This window comes from Lactuca saligna, chromosome 8 (assembly GCF_052625555.1).
Source record: "Lactuca saligna cultivar CGN05327 chromosome 8, ASM5262555v1, whole genome shotgun sequence".
Lineage (NCBI taxonomy): Eukaryota > Viridiplantae > Streptophyta > Magnoliopsida > Asterales > Asteraceae > Lactuca > Lactuca saligna.
This window is the reverse complement of record NC_136424.1, coordinates 152562243-152575718: the sequence shown is the minus strand read 5'-3', so window position 1 is coordinate 152575718 and position 13476 is coordinate 152562243. Positions and strand designations below refer to the sequence as shown.

The 13476-nt window shown below is 35.6% G+C and overlaps 1 protein-coding gene across 10 annotated transcripts; it reads right to left on the bottom strand.

The window, feature by feature from the left end:
* Positions 1 to 2410: 2410 nt before the first annotated feature.
* On the bottom strand, positions 2411 to 9562 carry LOC145011773 (uncharacterized). Of its 10 annotated transcripts, none has more exons than XM_078970506.1 (17): positions 8820 to 9562; positions 7625 to 7875; positions 7423 to 7497; positions 7220 to 7302; positions 7078 to 7141; positions 6771 to 6930; positions 6550 to 6618; positions 6322 to 6475; positions 6172 to 6236; positions 5974 to 6081; positions 5794 to 5874; positions 5542 to 5623; positions 5284 to 5462; positions 3288 to 3409; positions 2859 to 2974; positions 2716 to 2770; positions 2411 to 2580 (listed from the first exon to the last, which is right to left on the bottom strand). In XM_078970506.1, the coding sequence occupies exons 6-17, from the start codon at positions 6773 to 6775 to the stop codon at positions 2528 to 2530; spliced, it is 1089 nt and encodes a 362-aa protein (XP_078826632.1). In that variant the 5' UTR covers positions 6776 to 6930; positions 7078 to 7141; positions 7220 to 7302; positions 7423 to 7497; positions 7625 to 7875; positions 8820 to 9562; the 3' UTR covers positions 2411 to 2527. The 10 variants fall into 10 exon arrangements, with proteins under 10 accessions (XP_078826632.1, XP_078826635.1, XP_078826629.1 ...); XM_078970509.1 differs by having other exon boundaries at positions 6348 to 6480; positions 7220 to 7291; XM_078970503.1 differs by having other exon boundaries at positions 7220 to 7291.
* Between the last annotated feature and the right edge of the window lie 3914 nt (positions 9563 to 13476).

Below are 13476 nucleotides of genomic sequence, written 5' to 3'. Positions count from 1 at the left end.
AGACCTAGCTATTGGGCCTATTGGGCTATGACTGGGCTGTAATTAGGGTTTAGAAAACCCTAACTTTGGATATATGGGCCTTGGACTTATCGGGACCCACATCTGGGCTATTGGAATGGAATTGTGAATTACACCAAATTACACAATATGACTTATCTAGTAGAGTGATGGACTTAATGGATTAAGTCCTTAATGAGTTAAGTGAGAAACACTTAACCCTAATTGTTATTTTATGTGAAACCTTAATTTCACTTAGGCATTATGTTGGCCTTTTTATTGGGCTTTGGTGTTTGGGCAAATAATGGACCATCCAAGAATAATCATATGGACTAGAATATGTTGATGGGCTTTAGGGTAAGGCCCATATGAGAGTTTGGGATCGATTTGGAAAATTAGGCCATAGATGGGCCATAGTTTGGGCCTTTATGATTATGAGATATTGGGCCATTAGAAATGCCAAATGTTTGGACTAGAATAAATGGTTGGGACTTTGAATAAGTTCATGTAAAGGTTTGGGCCTAATTTGGAAAATTGGGCCATATGTTGGGCTTTGATTCCTAGTTTGACTTTTGGGCCTTTGGATTGGGCCTTAGGTTTGAATCAAGCCAAGATGGGGTACTGTAGTCTATTACTCTAAGAACTTGTGGTTATGTGTTGGGACCCAATTATTAATTGGGTGCTGTTTTGATATTGACAGTTTGGGAATCTGTCATCCAGTAGTTGGAGTTGTGTGTACGGGACTTCAACAGTGTGAGGTGAGTTGCCTTCAAGTAGAAATGGGTCTAAGGCCATAATGTCGGCCCATTAGTAGGAGTTGTTTGATAGATGATTGTCTTTGTGATAATTATCTAGGTTTTCTACTAACTGATATGTTTTATGTGTTAGCATGGTACGATGTTATGTGATAGTAGGTAGTAAGGGGAATAATCCCCGTGTCATGGTCGTAAGGACCGAAGGGTAGGTCGGGCACCCCAGAATTATCTAGTAGTATGTTTATGTTATATTATTATGTGGTAGTGGTAGGGGTGAAATAGTCCCTAGTAGTCGGTTGAGATAAACTGACGGGTAAGTCAAGCACCCCAGAATGGCTTGAGATGGGTAAGTCAAGCACCCTAGAATGGTTTGACCTGGGTAAGTCAAGCACCCCATAATGGCTTGACATGGGTGGGTTAGGCACCCTAGAATCGACTGGTAGTATGCTATTATATGGTGTGTGGTATGATAGGGGAACTCACTAAGCTTTGTGCTTACGGTTTTCAATTTTGGTTTCAGTTACCTCGTTTTCAAAGGAAAGGAGCCGGCTCGATTGCATCACATCACACTATATTTCCGCACATGATATCTTGGAGATTACACTCTGATATTGTTTTATGATAACATGTTTTGATTATTTCAACTTTGGTTTTTGGCATGAGATGTTATTATGGATGTTTTATTACTTATGATTTTATAATAACTTATTTAAAAATGAAATTTTAAGCCTTGAATTTTGGGATGTTACAATCTCACCTCTAAGTATATACAATTATGAATTCCTTGGTTTGTTGATATTTAGTATGTTGTTATGTTGTATTGATTTATTAGATCTGTGTTATGGTATTTTAGTATGCTATTATGATCTGTTAGATCGGTATCCTGGTAAATAGGATGTTATTATGATGTTATGATCTGTCTAATCGGTTTGTTTGTATATAGAATGTTATGTGATTATATGATATATGTTCACATGTTTGATTAGTGGTTGAGGCTTATCTGCTTTGCGTGAGAGCCAATAGACCTGAGCATTCCAACCCGATGGTTGTGGGCCATGAATATTCCATCCCGATGATGATTAGACTCGTAGTATGTGGGCATTCCAACCCGATCACTACTAGAAAAACAGCCTTTTACGACGCTCATTGCGCATCGTAAAAGGCTCAGACGACGCGCAAATGCGTGTCAAGGAAGGCCCTGTCATAAAGAGAGACGACGCGCTTTTGTGCGTCGTCTATAGACGACGTGCATTTACGACGCTCATTTACGACGCGCAATTACGACGCGCGTTTACGACACGTAATGCGTATCAAGGAAGGCCCTGTCATAAAGGAAGACGACATGCATTCGCGTGTTGTAACCTTACGACGCGCGTGTTAATGACACACAATGCGTATCAAGAAAGCCCCTGTCAAGAAAGGCCATGTCATAAATGAAGATGACACACATTTTTGCGTATCGTAAATTTAAATGGTAAAAAAAATAAATTTATATATTTATTAATTTTTAAATTAAATTTGCATTTAATTTCTCATAATAGAAATAAAATACCATATACAAAAAATACAATCCATTGCATAATATAAAATAAAATTTCATACTCAAAAAAATAAAATAAATTGCACAAATTGTAATGTCATACAAAGAATCATTCAAATGTTAAACAAAAATAATACATTGCTAACATGGGTTATACATTCCTATAAACTAACAAATAATCATACAACTCTGTTTCTTACTGGAAAGGAATGTCAAACATGATTACAAGTCTCCCTTAATCTTGATTACTCACCTGCTTAAGTAGAATGTTGTTGTTGAGAAGGTTACCTAGCAACAGAGAAAAACACAACACCTCTCCCACAATCACAACATCATTTACAGAGAAAGGGTTGTCAATTACTTTCATTAAGACTTTCATTCAATCACAAAAATATTAAATAAAAGGGTGAAACAGTAACTTACTTTTGATAAGTTGATCTCCCTTAGAGCAAACACAGCTAAAGCATTGAACAAGACCCTATTTCAAAATTTTATAAATACACAAATCATGATACCTGATATTGGAATACACACTTTGAGACATGGATAAATACGAGTAGATTAACCTGGATACATAGGAAGTAAAGATGGAAGGTGCCAGAACTCTGGGGGCATTGGGTTGGTTCCTTCCCACTCGCACACACCAAGCCAAAACTCCACTTAATCCAGCACCAAAATAAGCCTGCATTTAGAAAGCTGCAGGGGTGAGTCACAATTCAAGAATCTGTTAAAATTTGAGGAATAACATGTTCAACCAAAACAATATTAGAAAACAGGGTTAAATGTGAAACATAGCAATGTAATAATTATCAAGGTGCTGGAATACTTGAAATCTAGATTATTTGCTTGTTTGTACATCTAGATGATTTTATCACGAACATAAGTCATGTTATCAACTTTCTGAAGAAGTATACCAAGACATTTGTAGGAGAAGAATACTCTCAATAAGATAATTTAATTAAAAAAATGTAATGATAATGATAATGAGTTCATACCTGTGAAGTAGTGCAGAATGCTCATCATCATATGTATAAAGCTCATACTGCTTTGCAAAAGCATTTCCAAGAGAAATGACCCAATCAATGTCTTGAACAACATCCAAAGTTTCTGCAAGAAACTGCAAACAAAAAAAGAAATAAATAATAATGACATGAAAAGTAAGACTATCAGTCTATAACCTCAACAATAAAACAAAACAAATTATTATTAAAATCAAATAATGATAATACAGATTGTTACAAATTATGGGACAGCAGGGTCTTCTATGATGACATATAAAGCAGCCCTATTACAATATTACCCTTGTGGGACAGCAGGGTCTTCTTCTATGATGACAAATTGTGGGACAGCAGTACATGACTAAATGCATGTAGATTGATAAGGTTGTTTCTTTTTTACTTAATAAAATCAAAATGACTTGACGTGCTAAGTGAGAGGTTGGTCACTTTATGTATTAAGACCCTCCCTTTACAATATTACCCTTGTTTATTTTTTTATTTTATTCAACTTTTGACAATCTCATGAAAAAGGCACTATCAACCTCGTTTTTTTTCAATGTTCACAGAATTTTAAGCAAAATGTTGGCATCTATTTAGCTGTTGTTATTTGTTTTAGAATTTGGAGAGAGAGAGAGAGAGAGAGAGAGAGAGAATCTTCATGCCTTTATGGTGTATCAAAGGAGGGCGCGAAAAGACAACCCAGTTACCATCCTAAGCAATTAGTGGTCCTAGACCATGTGAAAAACAGAGCTCATATAAACATTGAGATGTAAGTTAATGTGACTGAAAATCCCTTGCACATTTAAACTGCTATGCTGTAATAGAAGGGGAATGCTATAATACACAAATTACAAATAGATGAAAGTATGTTGATATTTCTGGCATTTAGCCCAAATTTATATGCTTTCAAGTATGAAGAGATCACTTACTTCTTTATGCCTAGGTACATAATTTGAAAAGGCAATCAATGAAAAGAAAAAAAATGATTACTCCATGTTTGCAGCCAAAATCCTGACATAAAGACCAGTTTCGCGACCCAAACGCTCCCTTTAGTAAACATCCTTGTCTTTTTATTTAGATTCCTTATCTGTTTATTTTGTTTCTTTATCCTTTTATTCAGTTTGACTTATCCTTCTATCATCAGGATTTTTCCTCCTGTCATTTAATTTGCCTTTTATGGAAGATTATTTTAGTTTAATTTAGGTTTCTTTTTAGTAATTAGGAAGCTGATATATTGTTTGAATTGACTGAATTAAGTTTCCTGTCTAGGTTGGCGATACTGTGTCAATATTTTATTAGTCTCATCAACAGAGTGATTCAGAAAAATGTAAATGCATTACTTTTTTTTTGGAATGGCTAAAAATTTTACAAGCATACCAGCAAGGCTCTAGAAGAAAAAAAAAGGAAGCAAATTACATAAGATCCAACTGTAAATGCATTACTAATTATAAAAGGAATTTCAAATGTAGTAGAATGTATTACCCTGAAATGCAGTCTCATCAACAGGGTGATTAAAAGTGATGTGAATTATTTATTCCTAAAACTGAACAAAAAATTCAGTTAAGTATAAATGATTGTATGAAGGTGATTACATTTGTAAAGAAACACAAAAAATAGCATTTTGATTATTATTAGCCATGAATCTAAATTCAATTCTAACCCAAGGCCACTTTCCTTATACAAGATTAAAAGAGACAGATTTGACTGGTAGTGAAAGTGCATGGGATTTTCATGTTGAGGTCGAGCAGGACTACCTCCAACTTCATAATGACCCTCCATGGGATTGGCAGGAATTGGAATCCAATTCCACATGGCAACTACAGATTATTACAGAGTTAATCTAATAAACATTGAGATGTAAGTTAATGTGACTGTATCATCCCTACCAACTATGCACGATTCAATTAACCCTAACCCTAAATAGAAACTTAAGATAGTGTACAGAAAAACACACACACACACACAAATACGAATTATTGAGTTAATTTCTTACCTTACACCTTCTGAATCAGAGCAAGAGCTCAATATAGTTTGGTCACTATGTAGCCATGCAACTGTCCTCATAGATCCGGGGCTAGACTTCTCAACTTCCCGTGGGAGTGCATCCAGTCGATTTAAATCTAATATGCGAAGTATCTTCTCAAAACCACCCGTCAGTAGAAGATGTGTATCCTATATATTAAACAGAATTTGTTACTTTTTATATTATTTATAAAAAAAATCACGTTTTTAGGTAAAAATATGAAATTACCTCAGAGAAGGAACATGCCCTAACAATATGTTTGTGGTCAAACAAGTGCAATTCATCCCCAGTTAATGCATCCCATATTTTCCTGCAAAAAGAAAGATCAATTATATTAAAAGCATGTTACAATTTCAATTTATCAATAACAAGTACAGAAAAAAAAAATCTTTTTGAAGTATGCATTCTAGTGCAATAATTATTGTTTCATGATCTTTTATACCATATATAGTTGAGAAAAGAAAATGTTTGACTATATACACAGTGAAATCAGCAGATGCTGAAGCAGCACGAAAGGCATTAGTGTCCAAACAACAACTCCATCTTATTACAAAGAGGTTCCTACAGAAAGGAGAAGATCACATTAACTTTTTTTCAGAAAATAATACAAACATGAACAAAAAACAGAAAATGACTACAAGTAGAAAGTTGAAAATGAACCTTGCTAGTAACATAAGACAGATTTCCAGCCAGGCAAACAATGATGGAGGATGATGTACTATGGAAAGTATTTCTTTAATAGCCTTATACATTACCACTGGAAGCAACCTGGAAAAAGTAATCAATAAGAACAATCAATAAGTTTTTCAGCAAACAATTTTTAATTATCTAGTTGCAATGAAAAGAGAAAAGCAGAACCTTTGGAAAAGCATGTTCATATCTTCAACAAAAGGAACAACAGGGAAATGAACTAAAGCAGCATGCTATCAACCAAAATAGAAGGCACCAGCAAACCAGATAGTGAAATAGCTTATTAGATAATCTCAAAAATGTGTATAGCAAACAAACCTGGTATAATATATGTGAATCCCCACCCTGATAAGATGTAACAGCAGCTTCATGTGGTAGTTGACTTTGATTTACAGCAGATGTTACAGTATTTTGTTGAGATGACACAACATCTTTGTTACAGAAATTGGGGTTTCCTTCAATTTTCCTGACCCTGTCCTTCAGAAAAAAAATCTATCATTTTCTCAGAACCAAAATAAAAAATAATAATAATAAATAAAAGTTTACCTTGAGACTGTTATGAATTCAATCCAAGGCCATGCTACCAAAATCCTTAAGCATCCCGGTGATGAATTTCTACATTAAAAATTATAAGTTTCTATCAAAAGTATCCAAACTTTCACATAATGATAGCTTTAAATATTCACCAAATGTCTTAAATACCCTTTGATAATGATGCAAAAAAAAAGGCTTATAATTCTCAGACTTGGAATTTATAGGAAATGTACCTCATAAACAGTCATTTCTTTGCAAAAAGAGGCTACTGATCTTTTGGAATTGTCATCAGCTACCAACTCTTCATTACTAATGACAATTTTACCCCTATCAGAAATGCTAGTGTATATAAGTGGTCGTTAGGGTCATTGCTGGAAGATTCTGAAATTTTCCCTACACCAGTAAAAAGAGGGTTAAGTGATTAGAAATAAATCTTTATACTATTAAAAAATAACATGTGAACAAACCTACACAAGTAAATTCTTCTTTCTGTTTAAAAAAAGTTATCAAATTTATTCAATTATGTTATCAATCAATCACCTTCATAACATGAGAGCATTTTTTGATACCCTTCCTGTGTCTACTTTGCTAATTTCATTTAACACTGCATCAATTGATGCCTCCATCTCAAGGATAGCAGTTGATTGAATAATTGGCCCAATACTCATGGCAGGATCATTACCTTGGTCAGATCTTCAATCATAGATGTTGCTTTGGTGTACTCTCCCAATTCTGTTAAGGTTACTGCTACCCCCTGCAAAACCACTTAGATAGTATTTGGAAGTTGTCTCATGTGAAGAAACAAATTATAAGATGAAATCAGGGTCAATGAGCATTTGTTGTCTTGCTTATGGAAGTAGATTTTGGCAATTTATATGTGATTACCTAACATACTCATGACCCCAGGAACCAATATCACCTTCAGATACCAACAAGCGATACTTTAAACTCTCCTGAAATCTGCATGATGTGTGAAAATATTATTGGAAAACAAAAGTGCACCAAGGATTACATAGCAGAAACTCTTGAGACAATGGAAATCACATCATATGTCATAAACCAAACTAAATGCAAGCACTTCTCTTACCCGGTCAAAGCTAAAATAGAAAGTATATCAGCAAGTAATTTCTGCAACAACAGTAGAAAGTATTCTATTATCAGCAAGTAATTTCTGCATGGAAATGGTGAAGCAGGATGCTAAAGAATGAAATAAATGCATTTAAGTCTAAATCTGGCATTGTGTCATAAAATAATTTTAGAGTTCCATAATGTGGGCGTAAAATCTTCAGTGGTTTTGGGACTGAAGTCATAGAGCTGGTTGATGTCTGAATTTCTTTCCTACAACCAAATAATCAATATTGTTAGTCTAAGTGACAATTTGCAAAAAAAAAAAAAAAACACAAGACCTCTTATATCAATAACTAAAGCATGCATAAAACCACTTCAAGGAACAAGAAAATAAGGAATTGCAAAAACATGCCCACATCTACACTCAAGAATCCCTCTTCAATCAACATTTATTTAACATAACAGATTCATTACAAACAATGACTCTCAACAGTAAATATGAATACCACAACACACCAATTATTATATGGAACAATCTAGATAAAAATAATGAAGGTGTCCCTTCATGTAACATTTATTGATCCAACATCCCAAACCATTGAACATAAATAAAAGAGTTTTCTCCAACTCCATTCCCAGAACTGTGTGTTGCAACGTGATGCACTTCAACAAACTCACACATCTTATAAAAGATTATGACCCATAATTACAAACCTTCCAAGGTTTTTAAATATCTAAAAGGTTAAATCATTTCTCAGCATTAACTTTAGTTAAGTACTTGAAACTTTAGAGTTCTAGATAATTCCTTAATGATGAAAGCTTTCCTCAATGTAGATTATCCTTCACAGTACCATGTGTATATGCTCACATTCTTCAAGTCAACTCTGCAAATTATCCTTTCAAACCGATCATAACAATATTTTAGTTTGCTCTTGCTAAGAACGTGGTAGGCTTTTAGGACTATGTTAGACCAAGTTCTCATTGGGCTTCAACGTAATTATATTAATTTCATAATCCTAACTTACACCTGCTTAGCTGAGAATAACATCAAGAATTTTAACACACACAGAATAGTTACAATCAGGACAATTCAGAACAGATCTCAACAAAACTGAACCAACAATGCTTGCAAATAAACAATCCATGAAGTGCGCCCTTTTAATTAAAGAAGAAAAAACATAAAAAAAAACATCATCGATAAAAAATATTAGTACCTTATATTTTCTCACGGATCTCAATGAGTGGTGCCCTCATACGCAAAACTGCGGCATCGACATCTACAAGTTTGGTGCTAAGATTCATGAAGTCAGCATAATCTCGGTTAATTCACTCTACTAGTTCATGTTTAAGGGATGAAAGATGAGACAGCAGCTCCGATCTTGGGTTTTCAAAGGGGACACAGCTTCATAGATCGGAGATGTAGGATTCCGAGTCGAAATCAGGGCTGAGAATTGAGGAAAGAGAAAATACACAGAAAGTGTGTTTGTGTGTGTGAGAGAATTCAAGCCTACGTCTTCTGATCAACACATGGAAGACGATGTTATTGAGAGGGTAGATGAGACAGCAGCTCCAATCTTAGGGTTTCAAAGGGGACACAGGTTAATAGATCGGAGATGTAGGATTCCGAGTCGAAATCAGGGCTGAGAATTGAGGAAAGAGAATGTACATAGAAAGTGTGTTTGTGTGTGTGAGAGAATTCAAGCCCTGCGTCTTTTGATCAACACAGGGAAGACGATGTTATTGAGAGGGAGGCTTGTTGTGCGAGACAGATCACAAAGAAGATCTGATGGTCGTTAAACCAGACCTAGGGCTTGTAAACTTGAGCATCTGTGTCGGTCTTCGTCGAGGTAAGGTTAGCCCAAGATCGCCGGCTAAAAGAGATGAGTCGAGATCGTTGGTAGATGAGGTGAGCCAAGGTAGCGAACGTTGCAGAACACTCCCATCTTGAAAAGAACCCTATAATGATCCCTTCGATTTTTTGATAAAATAAATAGTCTCGAGGCGCGTTCAAGAATTATAAAGCGACATACTTACACGACACGCCTATTACGATGGGTGCCCTCCGTGTTTTTATTTTTATTTTTTTCTAACACAAATTGTAGGTCACGCAAAAATGCGCGCCCTAAATCCTTCAAATTTTTCAATAGATGACATTATTTTTACGTCACGTGCTTTTACGAATCGTAAATTCGTGCGCGTCATAAATTGCGTTTCATTAAAGGCCTTTTTTCTAGTAGTGGATGGTTGTGGGCCGAGGGTATTCCATCCCGATGATGACTGGACCCGTTATATATATATATATATAGGCATTCCAACCTGGGGTATTCCATCGGGATGGATGACTGGACCCGGAGGTTGATTGGGCTTGGGGTATTCCAACTCAATGGTTGATTAGACCTGACATATTTGTCATTATATGAGACTGGGTTGCTTCGTGCATCAGTCAACAGGCTTGGGGTATTCCATCTCGATGGATGATTGGACCCATAGTATACTGTTTGTGATTATATGTGTATTGTTATGTGTATGAGTATTTTGGGGGAACTCACTATGCTTTGTGCTTATGGTTTCAGTTTATTATTTCAGGTGCTTCAGATGTTTCGGCAAGGCGAAGGCATGACCGTACACATCCACGCGTTTTGGAATTTTGGTTTTTGGGATACTCTGATATGAAACTATTGTCTCAGATCGCGATGTTCGGTTCTGTAACAACCCGAAATTTCCGTATCATTTATTGTAACTCTTTCGTAGTACAATTCGCGCAACCAATCGTCGTTTCCAATTTCAATTTCCGATCTTCCGTTTAATTAAGTCATTATCTGGTATACATTTAAAATGACTTAATGGGTGTCTTAATACATTTAGAAATCATTTTAACACCCAACTTTAGTGATCGGAATATTTCTAGAAATTACCGTATCGGGTTACGGTAACTCAATCGGGTACGACCAAAAACCTCGTCTAACGTCGGTATCGGGTAGAATTCCACCGTGTCCAAAACTTAAACACTATATAAACGTGTTTAAAACTCCATTTGAAGCCTTTGGTCAATTTACCATTAAACAATACCAACCTCTCTCGTCATCCAAGTTTAAGGGATCAAAACTCAAAATTAAGGCTTCAAATCCCTAAGGTACTTCTCCTAGCTTGTATTGTAACCTTCTTAGCCTTCAAATTCGAGTTCAAAGCATGATTTAGGACTACATTCATGAGTTTACGGCCATGGAACCTTCATGGGCCGTAAACTCATATATCAAGGGTTTTTAAGCCCTAAAACCCTTCCTTAGCATTGTTGGACATTAGATATGACTTAATGGCTTAATGGAAAGGACTTATAACATGTAAAACATTGATTTAGAGGGACAAAAGTGAGTTTACGGCCAAGACACATTCTTGGGCCGTAAACTCATATTCAAAGGGTTTTTGAGCCAATTAACCCTTCCAAATCATAGTTGGGACTTAGATATGACCTTTGGGCTTGCTAATCTAGACTTGGAACACTTTAAACTTGATTTTTGGGTAATAAAAGTGAGTTTACGGCCAAGACATACTCTTGGGCCGTAAACTCCTCTTAAATGGTGATTTAGTGCCTTAAAACATGTCAAAATGCTTTCAAACTCAACCAATGGCCTTGTGGTAAATCCTAGATTCATCTAAAAATGATTTGGAGACTTTAAACACAACATATGCCCTACATATGTGAGTTTACGGCCAAAGAACTCCTCCTAGGCCGTAAACTCCTAAAATTTTGTAAAATGGTAACCTAAATTCATAACAATGCTTAGAAAATTAGTTAGAATCACATGTGATTGTCCTATATAGTTCAAATTAACCATTCTTAGCCATGGGTGAGTTTACGGCCGTAAACTCTATGAGTGTGGCCGTAAACTCATGTTTTAAATGATGTAAATTCATTCCAAGTGTTCCAAGGCATTTTAGATAATCCATTCTAGCAATCCCTATGTCCATTTGAGCCCTTAAACCATCAAAACCACACCCACATGAGTTTACGGCCGTAAACTCATGTATGTGTGTGTTCAATAGTTGTAAACTCTTTAAAATGTTTACTCTTGGGGAGTAAACTCAAGTCCCAAGTCCCTAGTACCATTACATGTCCGAAGATGTCACCCGGGTCACTCCAAACGCTCATTTTGAGGTATTTAACCTCATTGAAGTGTAATGTTCCATATGATTAGTGAATGTATCCCTAATTGTATATATATGGACATTATTTCATTTTACATAGGGACTTCGCGAGTAATCAAACCCCGAACCAACGTCTAGCATTCAAAACCGACACGTTTCCGAGTCCGGTGAGTTCATACCCCTACCCTTTTTCACTGTTTTCACTGTTTTCAGTGGGGGGAATACAAGAAAAGTACAAGGAAATTCTTGTACTCAAAACATGTTTTCAAATGTGTGTTTCATATTTCATATGCTTTTATAACTGATTACTACAACTGATAACAGATTGAACATACAGATCACGTAACATATATTTGTGAAATAGGTCTTTAAACTAGTATATTTTACATATATTTCACAAATGGCTTTCCACATTTTATCAGTTAAAAGCATGACATTAAAACATTTGAACATAATACCTGTACACTGTTTTGTCCTCGGTAGCACTCCACACACATACACGAGTGGAGGACTATCATATTATTACTAGTAAATTTGTTATTCCTGTATGATTGGATACACGTCCTCGGAGAACACTCCACTGAGATACGCGAGTGGAGGACTACACCCATAACCAGAATCTCTGGTATTTAGAGAGCGTGACTTGAGTGTATAGATCTATACGGGGCTGACTACCCCACACCTGGCTGCTAGCTACAGCCGAACCGAAATGGTTCAAGGGTGACGAAAGTCATAAGTATGTGGACGACTTATTGCCACATGTGGACTACTTATTGCCACAGGTTTTAGTCTATTGTATGGTTATGGAACTCGCAATTAGGATAACAGAGATTTACTTACAGTAATAATGAACCACTTTATACATCTTTTACATCTTTTACATCTTTCACGTTTTGTAACTAACAATCAGGAAAGTACGGGACTTTCCTGGGGAAAACATGGAACCTAATCACGATTACATCTTTAACATTGTTTACATTAGAAACCTACATGCAGGAAAGCATGGGGCTTTCCTGGGTAACACTTACATAACTAGAAAGAGTAACAAACTGGATAACATTACATCTTTTACAATTTGTAACATACAATAAGGAAAGTATGGGACTTTCCTGGTAACACATGATAAGTAAACAGAACAGTTTAACCAGTCAGATAACCAATTATACATTTTCACATGAATAAACATGTTTTCAGTGTACAAACTTACTATACTTTACAATTGTGAAACAATAACCAACTATTAAGAAAATATGGGATTTTCTTGGTGCATATAACATTTCAGAAACAGAAAGGAAACTCGAAACATTTTCACAAACAAAAACCGCTTATGAACTCACCAGCTTTATGCTGATTTTCAAATCGCTTGTGTTCTTAGGTCAGCGTTAGAACAGGTACCTGAAGATTCCTTTTTGATCAGAAGACGGAGTACATGAAGGTCCGTTTCATTTTGTCTATATATACTATGTATCACAACTGTACAAACTTTACTTTTGAAATAACTGTAAAACTTTATTATGTAATGTAGTGGCTGTTTTACTTTACTTACTATGTGCATTGGATTTGATACTCAACGTGGAGTCAAACCCCGGAAATGTTTCCGCCTTCGGTTTTCGGGGTGTGATAGATTGGTATCAGAGCCCTTGTTTATAGTGAATGAGGTATACCAAACATTACATGGTATAAAACTATAAACACTAAAGGGCCTAAGTGCTCTGAATTAAAAGT